The sequence below is a fragment of the Hemiscyllium ocellatum genome, chromosome 34 (genome assembly GCF_020745735.1).
Source record: "Hemiscyllium ocellatum isolate sHemOce1 chromosome 34, sHemOce1.pat.X.cur, whole genome shotgun sequence".
NCBI classification, from domain to species: Eukaryota; Metazoa; Chordata; class Chondrichthyes; order Orectolobiformes; family Hemiscylliidae; genus Hemiscyllium; species Hemiscyllium ocellatum.
This window is the reverse complement of record NC_083434.1, coordinates 29,312,573-29,338,084: the sequence shown is the minus strand read 5'-3', so window position 1 is coordinate 29,338,084 and position 25,512 is coordinate 29,312,573. Positions and strand designations below refer to the sequence as shown.

The 25,512-nt window shown below is 44.3% G+C and overlaps 1 protein-coding gene across 2 annotated transcripts; it reads right to left on the bottom strand.

Moving 5' to 3' along the window:
- Positions 1 to 13,090: 13,090 nt before the first annotated feature.
- vstm2a (V-set and transmembrane domain containing 2A) lies at positions 13,091 to 22,613 on the bottom strand. 2 transcript variants are annotated; one of them, XM_060850114.1, is made up of 5 exons: positions 22,406 to 22,613; positions 21,136 to 21,305; positions 17,795 to 17,845; positions 15,815 to 16,181; positions 13,091 to 13,940 (listed from the first exon to the last, which is right to left on the bottom strand). In XM_060850114.1, the coding sequence occupies exons 1-5, from the start codon at positions 22,479 to 22,481 to the stop codon at positions 13,855 to 13,857; spliced, it is 750 nt and encodes a 249-aa protein (XP_060706097.1). In that variant the 5' UTR covers positions 22,482 to 22,613; the 3' UTR covers positions 13,091 to 13,854. The 2 variants fall into 2 exon arrangements, with proteins under 2 accessions (XP_060706097.1, XP_060706098.1); XM_060850115.1 differs by having other exon boundaries at positions 13,848 to 14,059.
- Between the last annotated feature and the right edge of the window lie 2,899 nt (positions 22,614 to 25,512).

Genomic DNA, 25,512 nt, shown 5'->3' with positions numbered 1-25,512 from the left:
TAGAGCCTTGAGGCTAAAGGGTGACCTTATAGAGGTTTATAAAATCATGAGGGGCATGGATAGGATAAATAGACAAAGTATTTTCCCTGGGTTATGGGGATCTAGAACTAGAGGGCATAGGTTTAGGGTGAGAGGGGAAAGATATAAAGGGGACCTAAGGGGTAACATTTTCACGCAGAGTGTGGTGCATGTAAGGAATGAGCTGCCAGAAGAAGTGGTGGAGGCTGGTACAATTGCAACATTTAAAAGGCATTTAGATGGGTATATAAATAGGAAGAGTTTAGAGGGCTTTGGGTCAAGTGCTGGCAAATGGGATTATATTAGGTTGGGATATCTGGTCAGCATGGATGAGTCGGACTGAAGGGTCTGCTTCTCTGCTGTATATCTCTATGACTCTATGAAGAAATTTATACAGGAAGAAGCATGCAGATGCAAAAAAAGATCCATGTGTCTGAGAACATCCTTGGAGACGCAGTTAATATTCAGTTCATTGCATTCCAGAGAAAGTAAGAATAATAATGCAACAATATAATTATAGGTTTAATATGACACTGATGCACTTCGCTCATACAGTGTCATGATGCAGTGAAGCGTGTAAAATATGATATAAGAATAATGCAGCTATAATCACACAGCATCCTTTGATAATTAAAAAAAATGCTACCAGTGGTTTGCCCAGCGAAAGGGGGCATGTTTATCTTTTGTTACAGTTTTCTGAACTCTCTCTGCACATCCCAATCAGTAATTCTCTATTTTATTTGCATGACACCACTTTGCTTTCTTGGTACAGATGCACTTATGAGGGATTTGGTATTTATATTCTTTCTTTATGTTTAGCAATAGGAATCATTGACATATCAAGCGTTAGTTGACAAATGTGCTGCTCAGATTCAGGCTTTGAAAACATTATATTGCAGCCCTGGGAATACACTGTTGATACCACAGCTGGGGCAATTACACCAAAAAAGCACTATTTTCTTGTTAATGAGGATCCCTCAGGATCTTGCCTGCCTCCAAATTAGCAAAACAGTCAGACCTGCTGCTAAAATCTCTTTGCGCTAATGTTCCATGTATTTTATCTGCCTGCCTACAGTAGATATTGGAAAATCATTGGCATTTAACCTTCAGAATTAAGCATACAAGTTCCTTTCTCCTCTAATCCTCATTGTTTGTGACCAGCATTTGTGGTGCAGCAGAAATGTGGAACTGTTCCAATCTTCAGTTTGGCGTCAGTGATCAAATTGCAGAACTAAGCACAGAATGTAAAATTATTCAATTAAAAATCACCAATAAGTAAAGGTTATTAACCCCAACCTATTCAAAGATCACACTTAACATCTCTGCTCATTGATTCCAACAATCTATTTAATCTTCTGAGTAGTTCCAGAGGAGAAATACAAGTTTTGGTTTACGGCTCTTCGTGTAAGATGTCAAATCAAAGACTGTGAGTGTATCTTGATGGCACGGGCATTATTAAAGATGCTCTCAGAAAACAATGAAGATGATTAAGGTGTACCTTTGATACTTAGACAATATTTCTCCCAAAGAAAAATCACAAAGAAAACAGATGAACTTATTCTGTTGCTTGTAGAATCACAACTTTGGCTGACTGACTGATTGCATTATAAAGTTCAAAGTCATTTATTGCATGGCACATTGGGGCACTCTTAAGAGTTTTTGTATGGCATTTTGGAATTTCTATTTTTCTTTGGGAGAGTTTTTTTGCAAATATATCTCTGATGTCCAAATTTAATCAAAGAAATTATCTTGTATTTATGTTACACTTTATGTATCCCTATTCAATCCACATACTGGCTATGGTAATTCAGTGTTACCCTCCATCTGCATGTAACCATATGTCTCTCTCTAAAGGAGAAAGGTGCCTGAGGTCTTTTGTGGACTGTGACTGCTCATAATATGTCCTCATAATATCACAAAATACCTCACAGCTAAAGAGTTACTGTTGAATAGCATGCATAAAAAGTAACTGCCAATTTACATTCAAGAGCCACAAACAGTATATGTATAAAGGAACAATCATGCAACCTTTGAGAATCTATTTTTGCATCAGAAAGATATGAATATCAAGTTCTAAAATTCTACCTGGTTCAACAAGGAAGCAAGACTTTCACATCTACACTGAATTCCCACATTAAGCAGCCAATACTTTGTGAGCTAGAATTGTCTGCTGCAAAATGTATCATTTTCCTCTCAACTGGGGATGGGTCATTATTAGGTTGTTGCCAATGACACCAACATTCTCAGAATAGATTGAACAAAGAGTATACTGCTCAATAATTGCTGTATAATAGTTTTGCCTTTTCTGAGCGGCACTAATATAAATTAAAACTTTATGTCAAAATAAAAGCAAAATACTATCACTGTTGGAAATCTGACATGAAAACAGAAATTGCTGGAAATGTTCAGCAGGCTAGGTTCCCAAGAAAAGTCAATGTTGGACTTGACATATTAACTCTATTCTTTCTCTATGATGCTGCCAGTCCTACTGAGATTCTCCAGCATTTGCTGTTTCTATTATAACTTCACAACGGTCTATTAACTTCTCTAAATGCAACGTCACATTCAGAAGAACTAAAATATCATTGTTTCTGCACTTGTTCAGTTCTTATTAACATTAAAGAAAATTATTTTTGTAAAAATACATTTATAACTTTGTAATTTTAAATTTGATGTGGAGGGAAAACACCTTTTAACACTATATTAATTTTATTGATTTGTATTGTTGAAGCCCACAATTAATTGAATCTTTATTTCATTTTAGTATTCATTAACATAGAGCTCTGCTAAATCATCTAAAGCATGGAAAAATTGCAAGATGGTGTTGCTTCAATTGTGTCCCACAATGATTGTTCTGTCTAATATAGCAAATTTAATTTCAAGGAGTGTTGCACTGTGACAGTTTGAGGCTGAATGTGGACACCTACATCCAGTATAGAAAATAACTGGAGACTGTTGTAGCTAGTGCACTGGAAATTGGACATGGCAAATCTACAAATCTGAACAAAATCATAGAGGAACATTAACTTTTTAATTATCATAGTTGGCAGATTGGAACTTACCTATTACAAAGAATAATTAAAATTACAATTGATGACCTTTTATAATGGTAAGTCCAACTAAATAAATCTCAAAGTCTGGCCATGGCAACTGAGAACTAACATTTACAAACATCTGAGGAGCATAAAATGCTTTTCTTAATCTACACATCAGGAGAAGTAGCTGTACCAGGAAGGAAGAGAGCTTTTAACTTTCTCTTAAGCTGATGACTAATGAGGGTGACACTCCTGTTCTCCCCCGATGAGGATTTGTTCACATTGAGCTCTGAGTCACATTTGGCAATAGTAACTCTGAGCTGTTATTCTGTTTAAATTGCCAAAGGGGATTGTCAATAAAATGTTTGATTTTTTTAAATAAACAAATGATCATCATCTAGACTCTTGATCATTTAAGTTCAACATCTCAGATCTTTGCTGTTCCTGGCAAAGGAGACTTTCATTCTATTAAAAAAGCACACAGAATGCTGGAAAAACTCAGTAGATTTTGGCAGCATCTGTGGACAGAAACAGAGTTAATGATTTGAGTATGGTATGACTCTTCTGCATTAATGCCCTATGCTTGTGTGATGGGGTTCAGGTGCAATTGTAGGCCATCCTGAAGAAGGGTCTGCACTCTACAAAGATGGCTTGAAAGCTGTGACCATAGTTGACTTCTAAAAATCCTAAAGCCTTCAGAACATGTCTTGTAATGCCTTCATAGTCCAGCTACAATGGCAGTGCCCACTTTCCCCAATGGAGACGCATTGACTTGACTGCTTGGCTTGTCTTCCTTGCTTGGAAGCTTACTCTGAAATTAGACAGGGTTTAATATCAAGTAGTTGTTTGACTACTCTTGTGATTTAGTGGAATTGACCCTATCACTGGGCAAGGTGAACCAGGTTTTAAGTCCCCCTTGTTTTAGAGGTGTGTCATATCATATTTGAACAGGATGATTACAAATATATTTGTCAGGCAAAAGGACAGATCTCATTTTAAAATGTTGCCAGAGAATTTTTCCCAGGAAGTCCAGTGCATTAACAAAATGCCCATCCAATTTCATAATCCAATTCACTGAAAAGAGTTCAGTAAATGAGGTTTGACTTCTTCACTTTTACCTTCATCCACAGCATCGCTTAATGGAGCCAACCAGACTGTGAAGTAAAAAACAAGATTCTGATCTTTTCCTTTATTGGTAGGTTTATTTAAAAGACACAGCAACAGATCTCAGTCTCCTAACTAGTAACCCAGTGTCCCAGCAGACTCGCCTTATATGTGCACACAGTCCTTAATCAAACAATGCTTCTTTTTTCTATTTACATTGATGAAACCAACCATTTTTTTTAATTATGCAACTGCCTATTGAGTGTTATATCCCAGCTAAGCAAAACAAACTGTTTCTCTCCTTAATATTTATGCTGCCCACCACATCTTGGTTTCAATACTTTGTGCTTGGCATACTTTGACAAGGTCATGTTTGAATTACTGTGTACAGTTCTATTCACCCTACTTTTAAAAAAAAGGGATATTATTAAACTAGAAAGAGTGCAGAAAAGATTTACTAAGATGTACCTGGACTGGAAGGTTTGAGTCATATGGAACAATTGGATAGGCTGAGACTTTTTTCCCTGGAGTGTAGGTGACTGAATGGTGACTTTGTAGACCTCTATAAAATCATGGTAGTGGAGTCTAAAACTACAAGGTATAGGTTTAAGGTGAAAAGGGAGAGATACAAATGGTTCAGAGGGATAGCTTTTCCACACATAAGGTGGTGAGAATATGGAATAGGCTGCAAGAGGTCATGGTGGAAGTGAGTACACTCTTGTCACTTAAGTAATATTTAGACAGGTACATGGATAGGGTAGGTTTGGAGGGATGTGGACCAAACACAGGCAAATGGGACTAGTTTATTTGTGAAAACTGGGTGGCATAGGCAATTTGGACCAAAGGGCCTGTTTCCCTGCTGTAGACCTCTAATACTCTATGATTCAATGACTTTATATGTAATCTGTCTCACTCAACATTGTTTGTTGAAACCTGCCCTGCCCTGGCACCACATAGTACAAGAATAATGCAATTTCTTCCAAAATGTAGGAACACTGGCACTGATACCCCAGAAAGGACTTTAGAAATATGCTGCTATCAAAATGATATGAACTGCTTTACAATAGACCTATTAAGCAAAAGTAACCAAAATAACTGTGGGTGCTAGAAATCAGAAACAAACCAGAAATTGCTGGAAAAACTCAGCAGGTTTGGCAATATCTGTGGAGAGAAAGCAGAGTTAATGTCCAGGGCAAAAAGGGCTTATTAAACGAGCAATAACAAAAAAACAGTCATTGTAATGTGATGTGACGTGTGAGGTTTCTGTTATATTTTCCAAAAATTTCCAGTGAAATACAAAATGACTGGAAATGAATAATGGTGCTGGAAAATTACAACAGTGATTCAGTAAGACGCTTGGCCTGTGAATTATTTGAATAACTTTTTTTCTCTTCTGTACTTTTATTTTAAACTTACATTTGTGTGTTTGAAAGCTCAGTTAGGATGAAGTCCTACCCTACAGAAAGGAACAGAAATGCTACTGTCTGGCACTTTCTGAAGGATTCAACGGATGGAAATGCCTTCCATCTATTTAGAGATCACAGATATTGTGCTCTCATATAATTGTGCCATTAAATCAACAATTCACTTTATAAAACTAAGAGGTGCTAATCACTCATTCGCTTGCATCCAGAGAAAGGGCCGTGTTTGAAAGGTGATGTTACTCTTGAGTATCTGAATGCTGTTCACGCAGCTATTTTCAAGCTGATGGAATCATCTGTTGAAAGTGTAATATGCGTGTTTGATGGCCATGGGAATAATGGAGCTGGTAAGGCATCAACCGGCAATTCTTTTCCTGTTAGCACAGGGGACTTCAGTAAAACAGTTGGAGTGAAAGCGTAGCTGGGAGGGAGGGACAAGGGGCAATCCTTATCCAGGACCCTCAAAGGAGACTTGAGGTAATCGGATGAGAAACTGCAATTCTGGGTGTGTATTGATCTGAAACTGATGGCGGTGCTGTGCAGTTTCTCAATCTGTTGCATTCTCGAACTGATGCTTTTCGTATCAGCCTTTATATAAACCTCTCACAAGTGCCCATTATTTAATTCCGAATGCCGAATTTCTCTGTTTCTTAAGAAGCAATTTGACGCAGTTCCCCGGGCGGTGTTGAAATGATCCGATCACTGTTACACAGACAATGTCTCGCTGTCCTTCGGGTCAGACTTGTACAAAACAATAACATTCTAGTTTGAAGATGTCATCAGTCTCGACACAGATATCGACAAGCATTTGGTGGCAAATGCGAAATGACATTTTATTTTATCTTTTTGGCGTAGCAAATCAATCTTCTACAGAAATTGTTCAAGTGATGCGAATATCTAACAGATAAAGGGGAGTGCACTCACTCACTGGCATTTGCGTCAGTCCTTCCACTGCCTCACAGCTGGGAGTAAAGAAACATGAGTAAATATATAAACATATATAAATAAAATATTTTAAATTACTTACACGTTCTAAATAAGTAAGCATTCGATTCAAGAGACATCTTCCACCCCGCCCCCACCTCCCCCCATCATCCACCCCGCCCCCGCCTCTCTCCATCATCCACCCCCCGCCTCCCACCTCCCCCCATCAACCACCACCGCCCCCCACCTCCCCCATCATCCATCACGAGTTCCCCAGCTCCCCCACCATCCACCCCTCGCCCCTAACCTCTCTCCATCTTCCATCCACCGCCCCCACCTCCTCATCATCCACCCCCGTCCCCCACCTCCCCCATCATCCATTCCCCGACCCCCACCTCCTCCATCATCCACCCCCAGCCCCCCACCATCCCCCCCGCCCCCCACCTCACCCCATCATCCACCCCCGCCCCTAACCTCTCTCCATCTTCCATCCGCCGCCCCCCACCTCCTCATCCACCTACCGCCCCCCACCTCTCTCCATCATCCATCCCCCGGCCCCCACCTCCCCCATCATCCACCCCCGCCCCCCACCTCCCGCATCGTCCACCCCCCGCCCCCCACCTCTCTCCATCATCCAGCCCCGCCCCCCACCTCCCCCATCATCCACCCCCAGCCCCCCACCTCTCTCCATCATCCACCCCCAGCCCCCCACCTCCCCCATCGTCCACCCCCCGCCCCCCACCTCTCTCCATCATCCAGCCCCGCCCCCCACCTCCCCCATCATCCACCCCCAGCCCCCCACCTCTCTCCATCATCCACCCCCAGCCCCCCATCATCCATCTCCCACCCCCTACCTCCCCCCAGTATCCACCTCCCGCCCCACATTATCCACCTCCCCCATCATCCACCTCCCACCTCCTCCCATTATCCACCCCCCACCTCCCCCCGTCTTCCACCCCGCCCCCCACCTCCCTCCATCTTTCACCCCTCCCCCCACGTCCCCCATCAACCACCCAATCCTCAGCTCCCAAATGTTATCCCACAGAACAGGAATGTCTCGACCAATGCTACATCAAACAGCGTCACTGGTTAAATGTCCTGACCGTTTCTGCGACTAACTGAATTCTTCCCTCAAACTCCACAAGTACCAGTAATGATAGGGTTACCGTCTCAAATGCTTAAGCGTTATGCTTATTCAAAAGTTCAAGCGCCGCTATTCTGCAGAGGCTGAATTCTTTTTTTAAAAAAGCGGATTGCTGAATCCTTATGGCAGCTGGTCTTTCGAATTCACCCATCAAAGGACATTCCATTCAATCCTTAAAACCCTGCAGTTGCTATGGATAGCCCACCGAACCTGCATACCTTTATACTGTGGAAAGAAACCAGAAGGTACCCCGCTCAAACAGGGGGGAATGCACCCACTCCACACACACACACACACACACAGTAGCGCCCTAGCTGGAATCGAACTCATGTTCCTCACCCTCTGGGAAATAACAGAGCTAACGACTAAGCTACCTTTCCCATTTAATTCAAATACCATCTCTCATTGCACATATTCTCTCTGCTTAATGTTTTAAAACTATTATAGTGATTAATGACGTTGCTATACATTCCTTCCCAAATATCAATTTGCTGGTGACCACTTTACTGGTTTAACTGATTTTTAATTCGTAATAAACTTGTTGAATTCTGTAGAACATTTTAAGCTCCCAGAGGAAGTGGTGGAGGCTGGTATAATTACAACATTTAAAAAGCATCTGGATGGGTATATGAATAGGAAGGGTTTAGAGGGATATTGGCCAAGTGCTGGTAAATGGGACTAGATTAGGTTACGATATCTGGCCGGCATGGACGAGTTGGACTGAAGAGTCTGTTTCCATGCTGTATGTCTCTCTGACTCTATGCAGTGGGAGCATTTTCTCTCCACTGGTGCTGCCAGACTTGCTGAATTTCTCCAGCAATTTCTGGGTTTTTTTGTTTCAAATCTCCAGCATCATCAGTTGTTCATTTTGCTTCTTTAAGTTGTACTTGGCCTGTGGGATTGGTGAAACTCAGTTAGCCGGTTTGCAAAACAGAGTGATACCAACAGTTTATGTTCATTTCTCCTTTGTAAAGTTAAGGTTAGATGAACTGAAAATGTAGACTCTGAGGTGGATATTTAGGATCAACGTACTACAAGATCTGAGACCAAACTGTGCTAATGGACAAGTTAGAGGTCAATAATTGAATGGGGGAAACAGTTTGGGGAACTATGTGATTTATTCCTATTCCTATTGCACCAAATATGTCAATCTTAAATGCAATATTTGACTCCTGTTGGCACAAGGAGAAGAATTAAAGCAGTAGATCCTGAATTGGTCAGTTCTATCCTGCTTTCTTTCTTTATTTTGTGAGAGATAGTGAGAACCATAATTCTTTTTGTTTTGCCCTAAAAAGTAGGCTCATTAACTAAGGCTGGGGAGAAGGGTAGGCAGGGTTACATTCAACACAAGAAAGAAATGGTTACTTTGGTTCACCTATGAGTTCTTCAGTTGTAGTATGAATATATTTTGAAAACCAAAATGAACTAAATCAGAGATTGCTTTGAATAGATAAAATTTCCGAAGATTTGAAATTGAAAACAATTTGAAAATTACTAATCGTGGTACATCAGCAACTCTTGAAATTATTTAGCTTACTTTTTTTTCAAAGAAAAGTTCTAGAAATTACTGAAATTCCATCATAACAATGTTTATGCAGTGAATCTTTAATTGCACTTACAGTTTAGCCTCAGACAGCAATTTGGGATTGAGAGTTCTCTCCCTGCAGACACATAAAGTTATTGATGTTCAGACACTATGTATTAAAGTGATTGAAACACATTCAGTACTGAATTTCAGAGAAAGAACCATATCTCTGCTTAAAAAGGAAGAGCAAAACTGCAAAAAAGCTGCAACACAAAGTGGTCTGGGGATATTTGTACGTGAAAGAGAGAAAGCTAGCACACAGTGCAGCAGATAATCTGGAAAGCAAATAAAATGTGGGCCACTTTTTTGAGGGGATTGGAGTATAAAAGTAAGGAAGTCTTACTGCAACTCTTAGTGAGACCATGTTAATGGTTTTGTTCCCCTTATTTGAGAAAGGATATGATTTCATTGTAGACACTTCAGAGGAGATTCACTAGGATGACTTGTAGTATGCAGGGAGTATCTTATGAGCAAATGTGAAACAGGTTGGGACTCCACTCATTAGAATTTAGAAGAATGAGAGATGATCTGGTTGAAACATTTTGGATTTTTAAGGGACTTGATAGAATAAATGCCAGAGGATGTTCCCTCTCCTGGGACAGTCTAGGACCAGAGGGCATAGTCTCAGAATTAAGAAGCTTTTATTTAAAACTGTGATAAGGATAAGTCTTTGGAACTCCTTGACATTGCGAGCTCTAGGGGCAGAGTCCTGGTGGATACTTCAGGCTGAGGTAGATAGATTCTTGATGAATATGGCAATCAAAGGTTCTGTGGAAACAGCAGGAAAGTGGACATGAGGAATGTCCAATCAGCCATGATCCTATGGATGGTAGAGCATTTGAGGGGCCAAATGGGATACTCGTGTTCCTATTTCTTTTGGTCTTACATTGCAGGGCTAGAAGGTAAGAAGAGGAGAATGGAACCATTTGGTTAGTGATTTCAGGCAGTTACAGATATGGTAGGCCAAATCCTTCGATGTTCTTTGGTTCCATGATACTGCACTGGAGAAACATGCTGCTGTCTACATACTTATGCAATCTGCTGGGTCAATGGCCTATAACTTTTTGTAAGCCATATTGGGTTTATTTCAGTGCATGACAGTAACACCTCAAGGATCTGGGAAAATTTAACTGCATTTGGTTAGACCTGAGCAATGCGAAATAAGTTTATTATCTATGCACAACGGAAATTGCTTTCCATTGACCTTTTATTTAACTGTACCCTGAAACACATACCTACTTCTGAAAGAGAGGGGGGTGAGTGGGTGGGTGTGAGGGCGGGCTGGGAAGGAAGGAACTGATCAATATGCCCAATATCTAATCAATATCTTAAAATAAGTACATCACTAACCCATCGATTCGTTGCAACCATGGTATCTATATCTGATTAGAAATTTCACTTCAGGAAAACAGCTCAAAGGAGAGATATTCTCACTGGATCTGATGGACATTAGTACACAGAGGATTCTCAGATGAGGGATGTTCATCCTCTGTGAAGCTTGGCCTAAGGCCTTTCTATAAGCACTCGAAAAACCAGCGGAGAGTCGGGCATTATCTCGTTTCATTTAGCAACCGGCTAGAGTGTAAATATCAATGTTTCTGCCAGGACTGAGCATTCAGATACAAAAGTATTGAAGTCGGCAGATGTCTGAAATTTAAACAGAAAGCGTTGGAGATACTCATCAATTCGAGAAACATCATGTGTAAGGAGGTGGCAGCGAGGAAATGGAGTGAGTTCTGGTGAGGAGTCACTTTCAGGGGTCACCAGCTGATGTGAAGTGTGGATAAAGTGAGGACTGCAGATGCTGGAGAGTCCAAAAGTGTGGTGCTTGAAAAGCACAGCAGGTCAGGCTGCATCCGAGGACCAGGAGAGTCGACGTTTCGGATGAAAGCCTTTCACCAGGATTGTTTATCAGACTAAAATACAAGAGTCATAATTACAAGGCCAGCGGGTATGGGAGAAACGGTGGGCTGGTCCCTGCGGCTTATTTGCAGGGATTAACTCACAAATAGAAGGAAATGGTTTTGCAGGTTGTGTAAAGGAGGCTGTCAATTTGTTTTTTTTAAAAATATGTATATACAAGCCAACCCCATTCCTGATGAAGGGCTTATGTCCGAAATGTCGACTCTCCTGCTCCTCGGATACTGCCTGACCGGCTGTGCTTTTCCAGCACCACACTCTCAACAGTTGATGAAATATGGGAGAGCTTCTCTTCGCTTTTGATGGCGCTCTGATTCCAGCGAGCGATTTGACCTTACCTGGCAAACTTGGCACGTTTACATCTACAATGATGACCTGAGATGTCCTGAGACACTGAGGTCCAGCCAAACCCGGTCAGTACCTGAAGGCAAGCTCACTTCGCTGCTTTACCCGGTGAGCCATATCGAACAGGCAGAATGTCAACCGGCTGATTCAAGAGGCGTCACCTTCAGAAAGCCAGTTATTGTTTATCAGACTAAAATACAAGAGTCATAATTACAAGGCCACCGGGTATGGGAGAAACGGTGGGTTTGTCCCTACAGTTTATTTGCAGGGGTTAACTCACAAATAGAAGGAAAGGGTTTGACAGTTTTTGTAATGGATGCTATCAATTTGTATATTTTAAAATTTACTATATATATATATATATATATATAGGCCAACCCCCACCCTAAGTATTCGCAAAGCGGTCGGACATGCGGCCTCGCTCCGCGCCGGATTATTGGGATAGACCAGACTTGTATTTACATAGCGCCTTTCGGCAACTGCGCAATGCCCCCCAAAGACCTGTACAACCTGGTCACCGCTGTGACGCAGTTTGTGCACAGCAAGCTCCCACAAGCGGCAATGAGATGATGAGCAAGGAGGGAGTTTTTAGTTTCCCCCCACCCCGGTCATGTTGATTTGGGGTTTAGCGGGTGGAATCTTTTCCAGCCCCTCTCTGGGATAGTGCCAGTGGGTTGGAGCCGAGGCAGAGGCAACCCCATTAAGAAAACAGCAACCTCACCGCCCCCCCCCCCCCCACCCCAGCCCTCCCAGCAGTGAGACAGCCCCTGGGGAGGGGAGGGGGGGGGGTGCTGCTGGAGTGCTTCAGCTCAATCTTCCACCCCCCTCCCCCCCAAAAAAAGACGGCGAGGCTCAGTGAACCTTTCCCAAGGAGATGTCCTGTCTTCTGCTCGAGTGTTTACCAGTTTCCTGACAACTTTCCTCAAGAACTAATGGCAGTGAAACCCTTACTTCAGCGTACAACGCCTTCCACTCCTCCTAGCATTCCTCCCTCAAATGGCACAGATTGGGAGTGAGTGGGCAGTGGGTTGGGTTCAGAGTGTTGTATATCCCCCAGATCCTGACATGGTTTACTAACGGAGAATTTTAATTTGAGAAGCTGATATTGCATGAAGCTCATTGCACGCCGCTACATCATTACAATTCCTTGAATATAATGGCTCGGTGTCACCTCACACATGAATATTTAATGCAACAGTCGAACCGACTCAACAGCTGTTCGAAACTTTCACAAAAACAGAAATTGCTGGAAAAGCTCAGCACCTGCAATTTCTGTCTGTGTTTGTGATTTACAGCATCCTCAGCTCTTTCTTGCAGTTGGGAATAAAGAGTGCATCAGAACATAACTTGTTAACCATATTTTCGTTCTTTGTCTTTGTTTAAGTCGATCTGCTTTAGCCTCTGCATAGGATATCCAACCGGTATCTTGTCGTGTCGTCATGTTGCGTTTGGATGATAAATAAATGACATTGGATTGGGACGAAATGAAACAACATCAACACGCGATTCCTTACATTCTCTTGCTCTAACAAAAAAACACTCACAGGATACTGTCAATTTCTATTTTTTTTGTATCGTTGACTCACAGACCGTACGAAAATTGGTTTAAATACACAACTTGCATCCCGATAAGCGATTGTCCAGAATCTTGAGTGAATACGTTAATGGGGTGAAAAAATAAAGGGGGTGGTCACACAGTGTGTTATTATTAAAATTAGGATTCAGCCAGTTATTTAAAAAAGGAAAAAAATAAAACCGTACTTGGAGTCACACCGAGCATTGTAATGGTGGAAGGGACATTTAGGTCCAGGGAGGGAGGGGGAAGAGAAGGGGTTAACGACAGCACATTGAGAAGCAATAAAACATCCGGCTTTAGATCGGCTCTGCACATACGGGAGGTTTCCAATGGGTTGATATATCAAACTAGTACAGGTAAAGTGAAACATCCAGGCGCTGAGAGCGAAACGTCGCACATGTCCTGAAGGTGTCTCTATTGCAACGAGAATCCTGCACACACTTACACAGAGGGTTATGGTGGAAATCAAGACCTTCAGAGAATGATCAGAGTGCCTTTAATGTAGAGACGGGGACAGTTAAAATCTTGCACCCACGCTGAGCTGACAGGCTCCGATGCACTTCAGGCAGGTCTATGGACACCGGTGGCCCTCCTGGTGCCCGGTTTTGCTTTTGTGTAAGAGAACGCCCCGAGAGCGGCAATCTCGCACACGAATTGCCCCCAGAGTGGTTCATTATCAATGTCAAGATCCATTTGCAGTGAATATCCTCGGCCACTGTCGCCAGTGGCGCTTTAGCTCGCTTGCTTTGCCGGCCTCGCTAAGGGCTCCCGTTTCTAGAGAATTACAGTGCATTGGGTGCAGAAAGGTGGGAGTTTAAAGTCGATTTTGCTGTCCAGTCCATGGATTTTACCATCCAATCGCTCTTTGCTTTAAGAGAAAGTGATAGTGGAAAAGTCAGCACTAAGACTATAGCAAAGCACCCTTCACAAAGCCACAAAAAACCAGCAGCACACCTAGTCCGTCGCTTGCAGTTACGACCGTCGTACCTGCGGAAGAAGTTAAAACATTCGCTCATCTGGAAGATTATGTTTCCCAAAAATACCGCTGTTCATATACATGTTATTTCACAGTAACGCTGGCATTTGCCGTGACCGCCCGTCGCATGCATTTGCACAATATGACAACACAGGTCCAAACCCAAGGTTGGGGGGGGGGGGGGGGGGGGCAGGCAGCGAGTGGCCTTTTGTGAAGGAAGCAACACTCTCAGAGGAAACATCGAGTTAGTGGAAGAACAAAACAGCGTGAGGACGGTGGGTCTGATGCATCTTAACAACAAACAGCCGGAGACTCGGTGGAGCACTTTGCAGTGTTTATCATCGAGAGGTTGTTGGCTGCAGGAGCTCAATTCGATGGATCAAAGATGATTTTGAAACGACAGTACACTCTCAGAAAAACGTCGGTAATAATGTACATGCAATAAACGGGTCTGATTACATATCAGTAATAATTACAGTACACAACAAGCTTATAAACGCCAAGTGTCGCCTTTTCACAATTAGACCAAATTTATTCCATTCAGCCTGCATAGGTCCATCTCAATAGGGAGATAATATAACTGGGGATATAAAGGGCAACGGTATTTAATCCCATGCTTCAGAAAGTAGATTAATAGTGTTTTATAACGTGGATGCCACAATTTGTAGAGTTGATTTGCTAGTGTTGGCCAATCCTTCCAATTACCCAGATTACCCTTGCGACTCGCATCACACCGTGACCTTTTGTTATTCGTTGAACCATGCCCTGCTCTAACACCATCCCAGATGATGATGTTGACTTACAAATATATTGTGCTCACAGGATTTTGCCTCCTTACCATCTGCTCACACTTGATTCTGATGGTCTGTGATGCTATTGGATTCAATTCCGTTCGCCTTCAGTAGTTACTTAAGATATTATACACAGGTGTATATGCTTTCTGAACACAGATTACATAGAGAGATTAATGAGTAGATAGCTCTTTCTGTTAGCCTACATCTGAAAAAAATACATTACAGGTCCTGGTTTCCTGGTGAATATTCGCCCCTCAGGCAATATCGCTAACAATTATCAGGCTGCTCTTTCATTCCCCCTAACCTTAGCCAGATGTTGCCTTTTTAAAATCAGAAATGTGGCTGCTGCTTTTGTATTTGATTGGGAAACACTTTCAAATTACCTGAGGTCTTGGTCAAAGTTGCAACTTAAAGAGAATGCTTTCTGTACCTCATTCAATCAAAACTGCCCAGTACAATCTTCCCTATTGTCTAAACTAAGCAAATGCTTACTACAGTACAATGGTTTATACATTAGCAATGAATTGTACAGAAACTTCATATCTGTGTGGGGCGAATGACCTCCTACTGCACTGTAATCCTGTAAGTATAGCAGCGAATTACTGCAGATGCTGGAATCTGAACTAGAAACAAAACAATGCTGGAGATTACAGTGGGCCAGGTAGCAACCATCTCTTCTGGATGACCAGCTCTGATGAAGAGTCATCTAGACTCGGAACATTAGCTTATTCTCTCTCCAGGGATGCTGCCTGACTCGCTGTGATCTCCAACATTTTGGTTTTCACGTCTGTAAGTATAAGTTAGCAGGAGGGAGTGTAGGTTTCGCTTTCAGATTATTCCTTGCTTTCTGCCATTGATCCATGGCCGTGTGGGTAAGTAAAGTTGGCATACTGCATGCCTAGGCTGTGCAGGGGATGAGGGTGAGAAGTGAGTGTGTGTATGTACCCAGGCTGTAGTCTCCGCCTGCCTTACCTGATGTGGATGTGGCACTCTGCCTGAGGATTGTGGCCGCGGGTCTGGTCGTGGCTCCGGTCTGTCCCGTGTGCGCCACTCGGTTGCTGGGGGAGTGCCGGCCCGGTCGCTCGCTGGAAGGAGCCGCAGCCGGTCCGGCTGGTGCCCGCAGCCCCTTGCCATCGTGCAGGGGGAGAGGCGGCGCCTCCAGTGCCTGCAGAGCCCGGGCGTGGCTGGCGTTCACGTACAGGTGCCCCTGAGCCTTGTACTCATGAAGCTCGCCGTTGTTGGCGTCGGTCACTCGGCACTCATACAGACCCTCGTCATCCTTCCGCACTTTGGAGATCTGCAGCTTGTGCGAGATGTCACTGCCCATCACTTTGACGGTCTGCAAAAGGGGGAAGGGGGGTGGGTGGGAAAGGAGGGCGGGGGAATAGGGAGCAAGAGGCTCACAAACCAGACTCTAGCAATCTCCCCACATATACCACCCTCATTCCCACCGACAGGAAGACCCTCACCTCAATCTGTCAGAAGTTCAAAAATAAAACCCAATCCTGAGCTGGTAACAATCTTGTCAAGGGCTCCAATGTCAAGTCTAGTGTCAGTCAGGGTCTTGCCAAGATATAACAAGTGTCAGGTGACAGATAGATCACAGCATTGTAAACAGTGGGCCATTCGGTCTTCACAGTCAACAGGACTATGGCTGTTCCTCCTTTCTTCCAGTATCCTTTGATCCCTTTTAGCCCTAAGATCCATATTTACACCTTTCTGCAAGACCTTCAGTGCTCTGCTCTCAACAGTTTCCCGGTGCTAGAGCATCCCACACTCTGAGTGACGAAATGTCTGCTGATGGTCAGGTTACACCTTCCTGTATTGTGTGTGAATTGGACCTACCCTTTGTGCAGGAGAGGCCAATATGCTGCAGAGGATTTGGATAAGCCTTTCACTCAGGTAATAATCACACAACACTAGACCATTGTCCAACAGGTTTAATTGGAAGCACTAGCTTTCGGAGTGCTGCTCCTTCAGCAGGTGGTTGTGACTTGTTGGACTATAACCTGGTATTGTGTGATTTTTAACTTTGTACACCCCAGTCCAAGACCGGCTTCTCCAAATCTTGATTCAGGTAGAAAGTGACGCACTGTTTGTCCCAAGTGCAAGGCCAGGTCCAATAGTGAGTGGAAAGTGTCCCCCACCCCTCCCCCTCCGCCTTACACCAGTGGCGAGGTTTAGTGAAACGGGTAGGTCCTGGGGATGAAAATTTAAACGCTACTTTTGGGGGGAACTGGATATCCTCGTATGGCGATTTACTCCGAAGGGCACAGAGACGGCGATCAAATTTGCGGCTGCAAGACAGTTTATTGCACTTCTGATGGGAACTCCCTAGCGTGTCTTCCGTTCCACCATGCGACAGTGACAGTGACCAATTAAAAGAGCGAGACTGTTAATTAACATTATCATTCTCGCATCCACTTCAATAGGAATTAATCGAATTTAAATGAACTTCAATTGCGAGACTTGATTACACTCATATTTTTCTCCAAAAAAAAACCACTTGCACTTTTTCCTTGAACACTGTCGCCTCTCACAGCCAGGAGGGGCAGCCACAAACAGATAAATGTCTTAATTACCGTCCGATGTTGCTGGGGTCAAGATTTGCATAATTCCTACAGTGAATCCTTGTGTTCCTGTATCCGTGTTTTCGCTGACAGACAGCAGCTGTGCGGTACAACCGGCTCTTAAACTGATTCCTAGACCCCATTGAACCACTGCCCGCCTCTCCCCCGCCCCTCAAATCTCTCCCCCCTCAAAAATATACAGTCTTCCCACCCCGGGTCCAACTACTTAGGGACCGCGGGACTGACACGTCGCGGAGATGCGATTGAGACTAAGAGACCGGTTCCACTCCCCTCCCTCTGGGGCTGCACTGCGCTGCATGCGGGAGATACATTGCTGTGAAGTCCCTTTCACCCAGCCTCTGGTCAGACCCTTCTTACTCACACTGATCTTCGTCTCGTCGTTGATCATTTCGCTTTGTGGCAAAGTGTCCAACTGCATGAAAACAAAACAGTTGAGCACAGCGTGAGGCCGAGACATCAAAACAAAACCTCTAACAAGGCTGACGAAGAATCGCCCAACACACACACACACTGATCTGACACAACCTCTCTCTCTGTCTGTCAATGGCTACGCACCAAAATGTTAAAATCTTGGATTTCCCCTTCTGCGTCTCGCTGTGAATTAAACCTTCCCGGTGTCTCTGGTGACAAAACGGGCGTGTTAATGGGGCAGTTTTATCTGTGTTCCCAGATGGGGTTCCATCTTTGGTTACGCCTTGACGGTTAAACGCTTGGCTAACCTCCCTTGGGCGTCGATATCATTCTATAATCCAGCAACTGATAGATCACCAACTTTTCCCAATACGGATTGGAGCCTGTTATATATCGCCCCCAACCCCGTCCCTTCACCCCCACACTCCCAAAGCGGACGGGGACCCAGTCAGTTACAAAGCTGACCAAAGGCTTTGGAATGAGGAATAAGACAAGAAATATTATTCCCATCTCCTCTGCTTCACAGTACAGTAGTGCGGTAACTTCTCAGGACGAGGAATATCCCAACTCGATGCTTTCATGTGCTCACGGTCTGCATTCGCCTTGACCTTTAAACAAGTGACTCAGAGCTCCGCCCTGCCTTCTATGTCTTGTATATTTAGACCGCAGTCCCCTCACTGTGTACCCCCGCCCCAATAACACTCGCGGATAATTCTCTTGTCTAACATACAGGGTTTTTCCAAATGTATTTGCAGCCGAGTTTTTGCTCATGCATTTCACAAAGACCCCTCGATGGGAGAGAACTGTTAGATGTTAACCCGGGCTGTGGGTTCTGTAAACAGTAAATGAGGTCACCTCAAGTGGAGCTACACGCGTTCCCCATCAAACTGCGCAACGCGTGGCGCGCCTTGTTTCCTGGACAATATTGTTCAATACCGCAGCGTTCCTAACTCTTTCACAGGCTCACAGCCACAAAATTGCGAAACACGCCCCCAAAAAAGGGGCAGTGCAGTTCTAATCATCTTCCTACAGTGCTCGGGTTTTCCTTGATGTGCCTGAGTTTCTGTGGCGGGGGGGGGGGGGAGGTGATGTGATGAGGTTAGCCTTAAGGGGATAGGACAGGATACACCACCGAGTAGATACATGCACCAACAAAAATCCAGCCAACCGCAAGGCTGCAGTGGAATCACCGCGCAGGAGTGAGCCAAAGAAATTATCCAGATGGGATAATCCCAAAACTGGGATCCTCAAATAGTATAAAAGAAGGCGAGTGGGGGGGGGGGGGGGGGGGGGGGGAGGGGGTGAGTGTATGCACTCATTGGTGAGGGTTTATGTGTGTGTTAAAGCATTTGTGAGGGTGAGTATGGTAAAATGTGTGTGTGGGAGGGGAGTGTGAGTGTGTGCACGTATAGGTGAGGCAGCCTGTGAATGTGTGTGTAAGTACAGGTGAGGCAGTCTGTGAATGTGTGTAAGTACAGGTGAGGCAGCCTGTGAGTGTGTGTAAGTACAGGTGAGGCAGTCTGTGAATGTGTGTAAGTACAGGTGAGGCAGCCTGTGAGTGTGTGTAAGTACAGGTGAGGCAGTCTGTGAGTGTGTGCAAGTATAGGTGAGGCAGCCTGTGAATGTGTGAAAGAATGTAAGGTGGTGTGCGATAAGGTATGGCCTGTGTGAGGATGTGTGAAGTAATTTGTATGGAGGGATGTCTGACAATTTGCCTGAGTGAGTCTGGCATGGATGTATGCATGGGTGTATGTGCGAGGGAGTCAGTCAGAAGCTGAGGAAGTTTGAGATTATGTGAAAATATATGGCTGTTTGGGTGAGGATGTGTGAGAGAATTTGTGTGTGGAAGAGGATGTGTGTATATATAGTGTGTGTGTATGTACATGTGCACCAACATGTTTTTGAAGGAGGGTAAGAGTTGTTTGTGTAAGGAATTGTGTAGTCTCTAGAACTAAGGAAGTGTGGAAGTGTCAGAGACAATGTATGTATTTGCATAGGTTTGCTTGAGGCTGTGTGTAGTGGGTGACATTTAATGGCTGTATGAAGCATTGTGTGAATATGTAAGAGATTGGGAATGTGTTTATGAATATGTTTGTTTCAGAACATGCATGCACCTGCTTGTGTGTAAGGGTGATTGCATGTGTTGGTGAGTATGGATCTGTAATTATTATTAGGTCATATTCATATTTAGGGGAGTGTCTATATGTTTGTATGAGAGACTGTGTGTGAGGGATTGTATGTGTATGAGAGACTGTGTGTGTGTGTGTGTGTGTGTGTATGTGTCTGAGAGACTCTGTGTGTTGAGTATGTAAAACATTGCATGAAAGAATGTGTCAAGGGTTTGAGTGTGTGCCCTTGAGGGAGTGTGGTTCAGGATACATGTGTGAAGTTATATCAATGTGATAGAATGTATGTGATGGATGGTACATATGTGCAAATATGTGTATGTATGTTTGTGGGAACTTTTGACTGAAGTAATTGTGTGTGTTTGAGGGCAAATATTTTGGAATATGTTTTTGCATGTGTATACTTGGGTAATAGTGACTGTGGGTGCTTAAAGATGTAGGTGTTGGAATATGTGTGTGAAGGTGTGCATGCATATGCATGGCAGGGAGTGTTTGACATGTGTTTGAAAAGGGTGTCGACATGAGATACTTTGTATGTGTTTGTGTATGAAGCATGGAATGTGTGTCTTTGAAGTGTGCCTGTGTTTTTCCACGTGTAGGTGTATGTCTGAGGTAATGTATGAAGACATATGTGGAATGTATGTGTGCACGAGAGTGTGTATGAGTTAGGATAAATGTGTGAGAGTGCATTAATAGCAAAGGGATGTATATATGTGAGAATGCATATGGAAGAGAGAGTATATGCACAGATATGTGAAAGATTTTGTTTGCAAGGGAGAAAGGGGATTCATTTGAAGGTGTGAATTGATTGTGTGATGGTGAATATGTATGAATACGTGTGTGTTAGAGAGAGTGCGTGAAATGTTTGCATGTGAGAGTGTGTGTGCAGGGGTTGTGTATGAAGCGTCTGTGTGTGTCAGTGTGTATATATGAGGGTGTGTGATTAGGGGGAGCTTGTAAATAAGGGTGTGCGGATGTGAGGTGTGTGTGGAGGGAGTGTATGATCAGTGTGCATGACAGGGTTTGTTTGCAGGACGGTGTATGTGATGAGTTTGTATGTAAGGATGTCTGTGTGTGAGATGTGGCGCCTATATATTTGAAGGATACGTCGCCAAGTGTGAGAGAGAAGCCAGGCTGAACAAGTCTCCCCGGAACTGCCGAGTACCTGAATCTTGCTGGTCTCTGGACTGTATTCCTGCTCCGATGGAGCTCGGATGAACCACCACTGGATCTCTAAGTAATAGGACGGGGAGCCGCTGCCCCTGAAAGCACAGGCCATTTCCACATTGTCCCCTTCTCTCGCTGTCACACTCTCGGGGAGTTCAGTGAACCGGGCTGTGAAAGAACAAGCGTTCGGAGTCGATCAACACGCGGACTAACTTCTGTCGCCAAAACAGGAGTGAAAACAAGAGGAAACCGAAAGGAAAGCTCTCACACCCCAATCCCTTCTCTCCCTCCCCCCTCCCCACAACACACACACCCTTCCTGGCACGTAGCGCCCTGGCGCGCAACAGCTGGACTCACTCTGTGTGTTTGTGTGTAGGAGCTGGTGTTAATCTATTCATTCATCCAGCCCGCATTCTCTAGTCTCTTCCACCGCGCACGCATTAATGATTATTTAAAATAATACTTTTTAAATGGCAAGTTGGATAGTGAATACAAATGAATCTAGAATCCGCAGATAATGCAACCGTCTCACGTGGGGGACATAAGTAATCCCTCACATTAAGTCACTGACAGTAAATTTATTCTCCACTCTTCATTCTCTCTCCTCCCTCCCACTTTCTACTTATTCTTTCCTTTCCCTCGGACTTTTCTTCCCAGTTATCCTTCATTTCACTGGATTTCTGTCTCTTGCTTTTCTTTACCCCATTTCTTCCCGCTCTTTCCCGTTTCACATTGAATTCTTTATTCTTCCTGACTCGCCTGCGCTCTGCTACACCGTCGATTCGCAATCTTCTTGGGAGATGCTCCATCCAGACAGAACCCCCACCATCCTCCCACACCCCCCCCCCCCCACCCCGGCCCGTAAAGCGCCCTCTCACACGAACGCATCTTTTCTGTTTTGTAGTGTTTATTTTGGTTTTTTTTGCAGGAGAGAGCGACGCATGTTTACCAGCTCGAATGCCTTCAATCTTCTAGCCCTTCACCTGAAAACAACTGACCCACTCCATCCCCTCGCCAGCAGCCCGGATCTCTGACCACCCCGCTAATTTTCTGCCTTCTCCAGATTCTGTTTTCCAGCAAAGATTTCGAACAGCAACAAAAAAAAATAAAATGAGTAAACATATTTCAATAATCTCAATTATCAGCAAGGCTTTTTTTTAAAAAAGTAAACAACATGTAACCCCCTCTCTGTTTAATCTCAATCCCTGGCAAGATTAGACATTAACAAAAAAGGGGGGCTTTATTTATCAGAAAAGACTCAAGCTTACCTTGGGATGAGGAACCCAAATGAGCGCAAAACACAAAAAGACAACCGAATCCCAGAGAAAGAGGGAAGGTCCCCATGATTCCAAATAGACATCAACAGCGAAGTCCTGGTGAATTAACGAAACCGAACTGGAAAGCTTCTTGGGAGCTGGTGTGTTAAATGCTGCATTCTGCTCCGGCTTTGGTAGAGATGTGTGTGTGTGTATGTGCGCTGGAGATCAGTAGGGTTTTTTTTCTTGAAGGTGAGCTATATTGCAGCTGGTGAGCCGAAAACAGCAGCCCACCCCCCCTCCTCCCCCCCAAAACACACCACCCCTCTAAGCTCCGGAGTGCTGCTGTCGAGCTGAGCGAGCAGTTGCTGCTGCTGCTGCTGGTCTCGGTACCTGACTCCAGTACGTCAGTTATTTCTCCCCATTGCGTCTTCACCCTCATCACATTCTGTTGAGCAGCCCCGGGAAATATCCGCCCATCATCAGACCAATCATTTTCACACGCTGCAACTTGCAGTTCTCTCCCACAACCTCCCTCCCTCTGCGCTCTGCAAAAAAAAAATAATACGGGGGAAGAAAAATAACACATCTTCGCCCACTTTTTCAGCGAGAGGCGGATCGAACCAGGGCAATTCTTTGCAACGTGTCCCCGACCAATGGTCGCCACCCAACCGATAGCCCCCCCACTCCCCGCACGCTCAAAGTTAATTCCCACTCACTGGGACTAATGCAGTTTCGCCTTATTCTGGATCCCGCCCCAGACAGTGCTGTATTAATGCGGACCGTCTCTTAATACCGCAACTTTTCTACACCCACTCGTTCAATTCGACTGCGAGGTGAAGGTGAACAGGTCGTTGGAAAATCAGGCCCCATTTGGTTTTTTTTTGTTTTACTTTGAGGTTATGTTGTAGCGCAGTGTGTAGTGTCCCTCTCTGGGTTCAGTGTTCCACGCTAGCATCTTCACACTAGCGAGGAGGGGAACTGGTTAAGTCCTTGTGACGCCGTGCACAAGGCAATGAGAGTGGTCAAGCAAAGTGGTGCAAGGCAACTTGCCAACACTGCCCATAGCTGCAAATTACACGGCGCATCTTCTGTCGCTACAAGTGTTAACTAGGTAAGTTGGCTAAACTCCCACTGGACCCATAGGCTGCTCTCTCTCATTAGGGAGAGACCACTGGTTTAAGTCAAGATTAGACTGTTGCTGGAAAAGCACAGCAGGTCAGGCAAAAGTGAGGACTGCAGGTGCTGGAAATCCGAGTTCAGATTAGACTGGTGCTGGAAAAGCACAGCAGGTCAGGCAGCATCTGATGAAAATTGATGTTTCGGATGCTGCCCGACCTGCTGTGCTTTTCCAGCACCAGTCTAGTCTGAACTCGGATTTCCAGCACCTGCAGTCTTCACTTTTGCCTGACCTGCTGTGCTTTTCCAGCAACAGTCTAATCTTGACCCTAATCTCCAGCATCTGCAGTACCCACTTTTGCCTGGTGGTGATTTAACCCGAAGGTCACCAGGCCTCAGGCAAGTTTGAGAAAGAGAGTCCTTCCCAGTGACAGTGCAGGAATTGAACTCAGAGTGTTGGCATCATGCAGTTCCTCATACCCTGCCAGCCAACAGGCTGCTTATCATCAGGATCAGAATGGAAATGTGAAATTAAAAGGGGCCAGGGCTAGCTCCTTCGGAGGGCACCTTGAGAGGAGCCACGACCAGTGATATCCTTGCTCTGATTGGATAGCAATCAATGGAATGAGGTGAGAGCAGTCCCAATCCCAGCTGGACTGTGGTGGAAAGGCATTGGGAGTGAACCCTGACAATGGCCGCAGATGATCAAGAAGGAGGAGGTGGGATAGCTCTCATTTGTTACCATCACACAGGATGTTATTTATTACTTAAGATCAATTTTGGCATTGCGGCAGGAGTGGCCACTTTTATTCTTATGATCATGTGGTTGTGTTTGGCAAGACCAGCATTCACAGCCCATTTCTAATTGCATTTGAACTAAGTTGTTCGCACTGCTGCGTCACAGTGCCAGGGACCCAGGTTCGATTCCAGCCTTGGGTGACTGTGTGGAGTTTGCACATCCTCACTGTGTCTGCATGAGTTTCTTCTGGGTGCTCCAGTTTCCTCCTGCAGTCTAAAGATTTGCAGGTTATTTGGATTGGCCATGCTAAATTGCCTGTAGCTTTCAGGAAAGCCATGATGCGGAGGTGCTGGTGTCAGACTGGGATGGGCAAAATTAGAAGTCACGTGACAGTAGGTCATTGTCCTCCAAGTTTATTTAAAATCACAAGTTTTCAGAGAGCTGCTGCCCCCTTCCTCAGGTGACCATGTGTCTTCTGACTTTGTTCAGGGAAGTTCAGGCTAGGTGGATTAGCCATGGTAAATGCAGGATGGTGGGTTGGTTCTGGGTGGGATGCTCTTCAGAGGGTTGGTGTGGACTTGATGGGTCAAATGGCCTGATTCCACATTGTGGGTATCCTATGATTTTGCATTGCAAGACCATTTCAGAGAGCAGATAAGAGTCAATCACATTGCCATGCATCTGGAGTCACACGTAGACCAGCCAGGTAAGGGTGGTAGATTTGCTTCCTGAAGGATCATTAGTAAATCATGACAATTGATGATAGTTTCATTGAGACTATCCTTCTACTCAGAAATTAAATTCCATCAGCAGCCAGCCATTATCTCTAGTTCAGTAACATCACCATCAACATCAGAATTTAAGTACGAGGCTCTGGGAAAGCTAGGTAAGCATTTGTGATACATCTGAAAATTGAAGCTCTTTGGGCAGGAAATTTGCATCACAGGATAGGTTAACAATTGGTCATCAAGTCATACAGCATGGTACAGACCCTTTAGTCCAACCAGTCCACGCCGGACAAAATTGAAAACTAAACTAGTCCCAATTGCTTCCTTCTGGCCCATATACTTCCAAACCTTTCCTATTCATGTACATAACCAAGTGTCTTTTAAGTGTAACTATGCTCACATCCACCATGTCCTCAGCAAATTAATTCCAGATGTGAACCACCCTCTGTGTAAAAAATCTGTCCCTCACGTCTTTTTATAATCTATCTCCTCTCACTTTTAATTATGCCCCAAGTCTTGAAATCCCCCATCCT